Raw genomic sequence first — 5,290 nt, 5'->3', positions numbered from 1 at the left:
TTTCCTAATATATCAGTGTAACTCAATTAGAGAGAGAGAGAAAAAAAGAGAACTAAAGTCTCATTCAAATTAGCAAAAAAATAAAAATAACCCTGTGAATCTCCAACATATAAAATGCCAACCTGGGGCACCTGGGTGGCTCAGTCGGTTAAGTGACCCACTCTTGATCTTGGCTCAGATCATGACCTCACAGTTTGTGAGTTCAAACCCCACATCAGGCTCTGTGCTCATGGTGTGAAGCCTGCTTGAGATTCTGCCTCTCCTTCTCTCTGCCCCTCCCCCCACATGTGCTTTCTCTCTCTCTTTTTCTCTCAAAAAAAAAAAAACTTAAAAAAAAATGCTGACCCAGGTAAGAGCTAAAAAATGAAAATAAGAAGTTATCTTTAGAGACAACTATTAACTGGGGCACCTGGGTGGCTCAGCCAGTTAAGCGTCTGACTTCAGTTCAGGTCATGATCTCACTGTTGTGGGTTCAAGCCCCCCACCAGGCTCTGCGCTGACAGCTCAGAACCTGAAGCCTGCTTCAGATTCTGTGTCTCCCTGACTGCTCCTCCCCTGCTCACACTCTGTTTCTCTATCTCAAAAATAAACGTAAATAAAAAAATAAAAGAGAAAGGCAACTATTGACTGAGAAAATGGAAATAGTATCACATTCTCTGTATAGAAGACCTAATTCTGCCTAGATTTCATGATTCATATATAATGGATTTACCGATATCAAAATCTCATATTGAGTGATTCAATTGAAAATAAAGTCTGAATTTTATGTTAAGATCCTACAACCTGGAAGTAAGAAGCAAGGAGTAGAGCTGAACTTCTTCCAGAGGAGAGGAAGGACCTAGACCCTTCTAAAGATACTCATTTGTTCCCCTTTCTCTTCTATTAACATTAGCAAGTCCTTAGAGATCGGGACAACATGGACCAATTGGCTAATTATAAGCTTTGTGTATTGAGCCTCCAAAGTCATACAGTTGTAAATAATTGGCAGGTGCCTCCAGCTGTTTAGTTTGACAGTTCTAATACAGTGGCTCCATACCTGTGTCTCCTCCCCTTGTGGGCATCTGCATAAGAAGGTCCCAGCCAAGTCTGTCTTCCTGCCTGTCCTGAGGAGGGACTGTGAACCTTCATCATACACCCGACAGGAGATCTGTACTCCTCCATCATGCTCCAGCAGAGATGCATTCCTGCCCAGTAAGTGCTGAAGGGGACAGTGATTGGAGGAGGGACCATCAGGAACATTTTTTCCTCAACAACACAAACATGATGACGCTTGGGATAGACAGATGGGAGGGCATCAGTACATAAACCTTCAGATGAGAGCCCTGTGAAATTATTTTCTTGGTTCTGGTGGAGGTGTGAGAATTCTCCTTAAGAGTTCTTCTGGGGCACCTGGGTGAGTCTGTCGGTTAAGCGTCCGACTTCAGCTCAGGTCATGATCTTGCAGTTCTTGGTTCAAGCCCCAAGTCGGGCTCTGCGCTGACCGCTCGGAGCCTGGACCCTGCTTCAGATTCTGTGTCTCCCTCTGTCTCTGCCCCTCCCCCACTTGCACTCTGTCTCTCTCTTTCAAAAATAAATAAACATTTAAAAAAATTAAAAAACAGTTCTGCTTCCACCTCTCACTGGTTCTGGCTCTTGTTGACATCTGCCCCGCCATATAGCCGCAGATGGATCTCTCTAGCCTTTTCCTAAGCTACTCCAAAATGATCACGAAGGAGATTATGATGATTACAAGGAGGAGGATGACATTAACCATTAACCACAACATAGTGTGCTGGGGGCTTCCTAAGTACTTCCATAGTACTGGGGGCTTCCTAAGTGCCAGGCTCTGAGATATGTATTTTATGTATCTTGTTTGATTTCACCTGCATAAGTTGTCCCAAATGATAAATGCACACATTATTATTATTTTATATAAGGAGAAAGGAGAACAGAATTAAAAAAAAATTTTTTTTTTTACGTTTATTTATTTTTGAGACAGAGAGAGACAGAGCATGAACAGGGGAGGGGCAGAGAGAGAGGGAGACACAGAATCCGAACCAGGCTCCAGGCTCTGAGCTGTCAGCACAGAGCCCGACATGGGGCTCGAACTCATGGACTGCGAGATCATGACCTGAGCCGAAGTTGGTCGCCCAACCGACTGAGCCACCCAGGCGCCCCAAGGAGAACAGAATTTTATGTAACTTGTACCAGGTCATAAGTCAGAAAGGGTTGATGCCATGTTTGAATCTGAACATCAGACCAGTATTCCCCCCCCCCCCCCCCCACCGACAACCCAAAATGGTCATTTCACTTCCTTGTCAGTCCTGGCAGAGACTTCTTGCTCTTCCCTTTAGGGGTTTCTGGTAGACCCCAGTTGGAGAGCAGTCAACTTCCTGCATCAACTATGGGAAGAATGGCTGAGATCACAGGCAATGATCTTAGAGAGTTGGCACACAGTTCTTCAGGGGATATCTCTCTCTCTCTCTCTCTCTGCCCCTGTTCCTGGATTTCCCTTCAACTGTCCACTTCCTCTACCATTCTTATAATAAGCCTACTCAATCACAAAAGGAGACAAAGTCAGAGTCTTGGGTCTATTTCTACTTAGGAAACTGAAAACAGTTAAAAAATATGTCTCAGATATACCTATAGTTAAAATCTCTGTACCTCGGTTGAAAACTTTCAGAAATTATAGAGACAAGGAAGTTCATGGGACTCAGAGAATAACAATTTAATTTTGAATCCTGTCTGCTCCACTTATTATTAGTGTGTTATAGGTCAAGTTCTTGGTATCTCTGAGACTTAGAATTGTTGTCTAAGTTGATCCCTAATTGGTACAACTCAACTGAAAAAGGATTAAACAAACAAAGGATGCCCTCTATGCAATAAGTATGTGATGAGTGCATAAAGTAAGGGCAAATTAAATTTTAGAATTTTTATTACTAATAATGATAAGGTTAACTATCATGTCATTGGACTTAAATATCTGATGACCTGAGGTTATGATTTCCCTACAGTTCTAACAGTACATTTTACTTTTGTTTACACAAGTATATCTTTCACATATGGAGAAAAACAACCAAGTCTCATTTATTTCTGAATCCCCGGAGTCTATACCTTTTTGGCACAGGGGAGCCATCAAAAATTTAAAAATCTATGTTAAATGTAGGGTAAACCTTTCCATTGTTCACAGAAACAAAGAAGAAACTATCTTCATAGTCATCAATGTTGGATGATTATACATACTTAACTGTGTTTTTCAAAATTTGAAGTCCACCAAAGCCAAGGATAGAAATTACATATTAAATGACTTTTAAAAGACAACCAACATCAAATCATTGCTTACCTCCATGAAGGAGAGAAGAAAGAAAATCAAAAAATGATAAAACTCATGAATATAACTAACAAAATATTTTCTGATTATGAATATTGAACTTTAATACAGAATCGAAATCACACAGTCCTGCCTTTCATGGGGTGTTTATGAATACTCTAAATGAAGAGAATATCTAGCATTGCATTTGAGTAAAGAAAGATATATTTAACTGCATCTCCATTTCTTTAAATTAGAGTGATTTTTGTCTTATTCTGTGGTTTCTCTTAAAGAAGTAGGCTTGTTTACTGTGATCGTGGTTTATTACCTCTTATGTTCTTGCTCCTCTGACACTCTTCAGTTAATTTCTCTAAAGTAAATGTATATATAGAGAGGTGAATAATGTGAAACCAATGAGGAAAGAGTTCTAAGAAATGGGATGTGTCATTGAAAAATATTTCTAAAGGCACTAGGGTGCATGTCTACAAGTATGAATATTTTACTTGTGAATTGCTTGAATATACAACATGGACACAGTGCTGGATGCCCATTTACTTGTTTCCTTTCTCCAACCCTCTTTTTGTTTTCTAAAGGTGTCAAAGCTACATAGAACAAAATCTAACAAGTGTCTCAGAATTCTTCCTCACGGGACTCTCAGATAATCCAGGACTGCAGCCCCTCCTCTTTGGGCTCTTCCTGTCCATGTACCTGGTCAGTGTGCTTGGAAACCTGCTCATCATCCTGGTTGTCAGTTCTGACGCTCACCTCCACACCCCCATGTACTTCTTCCTCTCCAACCTGTCCTTGGCTGACATCGGATTCATCTCCACCACTGTCCCTAAGATGATTGTGGACATCCAAACTCAGAGCAGAGTCATCTCCTATGTGGGCTGCCTGACTCAGATGTCTTTTTTGATCCTTTTTGGATGTATGGATGGTATGTTTCTGACTGCAATGGCATATGACCGATTTGTGGCCATCTGCCATCCTCTACACTACTCAGTCATCATGAACCCACATCTCTGTGGCTTCTTAGTTTTGGTGTCCTTTTGTGTTAGCCTTTTGGACTCCCAGTTGCACAATTTAATCGTGTTGCAACTTACCTGTTTCAAGGATGTGGAAATTTCTAATTTCTTCTGTGACCCTTCTCAACTCCTCAACCTTGCCTGCTCTGACACTTTCACCAATAACGTAGTCATGTATTTTGTTGGTGTCATCTCTGGCTTTCTCCCTATGTCAGGGATCTTTTTCTCTTACTATAAAATTGTTTCTTCCATTCTGAGAATCCCATCAACAAGTGGGAAGTACAAAGCCTTCTCCACCTGTGGCTCTCACCTGTCAGTTGTTTGCTTATTTTATGGAACGGCTATTGGAGTATACCTTGGATCAGCACTGTTGCCTTCTCCCAGGAAGGATATGGTGGCCTCAGTTGTGTACACCGTAGTCACCCCCATGCTGAACCCCTTCATTTACAGCTTGAGGAACAGGGACATCAAGAGTGCCCTATGGAGGTCACTCAGAAGACTAGGTTAATCTCAGTATGTGTGCATTCCTTTTTGAAGTGTGTGTTGAAAAAATCAGCCAAACCAAACATGTAGATCAGCAAATACTGCTTTCTGGGCCCCATTATTTTTTAAGTCTCATGGTTTTCATTCCTCTTCATGTTTCATACATGAATACTATTTTTTAAAATTTGTTTTTAATTGGATTGGAGGAGTATTCTGGGATGCTTTGTACATCATAATGAATGCATGAGAAGTTCTCCTCAATGACCCTGGTATCCAGGGTACATTCTTCCTTTTATATACTTAAAATTTATATCCTTTCCCATGGTTTCTGTTTATTTTCCATACAAATTTTGCATCTGTCAAAGCTATTTATCCGGGTAATGTCTAAATATGCCATTACCGGTCCTCAGTCTTGGATTTTTTTTAAGTTTATTTATTTTGACAGAGAGAGAGAACACGAGCACACAAGTGGAGGAGGAACAGACAGAGGGAG

General features: G+C 40.9%; 1 protein-coding gene across 1 annotated transcript; it reads left to right on the top strand.

Annotated features, from left to right (window-relative positions):
* The first annotated feature begins 635 nt into the window (after window positions 1-635).
* On the top strand, window positions 636-4,822 carry LOC124523292 (putative gustatory receptor clone PTE01). Its single transcript, XM_047095154.1, has 2 exons — window positions 636-658; window positions 3,916-4,822. The coding sequence occupies exons 1-2, from the start codon at window positions 636-638 to the stop codon at window positions 4,820-4,822; spliced, it is 930 nt and encodes a 309-aa protein (XP_046951110.1).
* Window positions 4,823-5,290: the final 468 nt, after the last annotated feature.

This window comes from Lynx rufus, unplaced genomic scaffold (assembly GCF_022079265.1).
Source record: "Lynx rufus isolate CCGP_SWC_20201006 ecotype Redwood Valley unplaced genomic scaffold, mLynRuf1.p SCAF_4, whole genome shotgun sequence".
In the NCBI taxonomy this organism is placed as follows: Eukaryota; Metazoa; Chordata; class Mammalia; order Carnivora; family Felidae; genus Lynx; species Lynx rufus.
The sequence above is the reverse complement of the archived record's forward strand: the minus strand, read 5'-3'. Positions and strand labels throughout refer to the sequence as shown.

What these genes read in the sequence shown, in the direction of transcription:
- LOC124523292 (XM_047095154.1), top strand. Translation starts at nt 636, where the DNA reads ATGGAAATAGTATCACATTCTCT. An exon ending in GAAATAGTATCACATTCTCT is followed by an intron (nt 659 to 3,915) that starts GTATAGAAGACC and finishes AAATCTAACAAG; the next exon opens with TGTCTCAGAATTCTTCCTCA.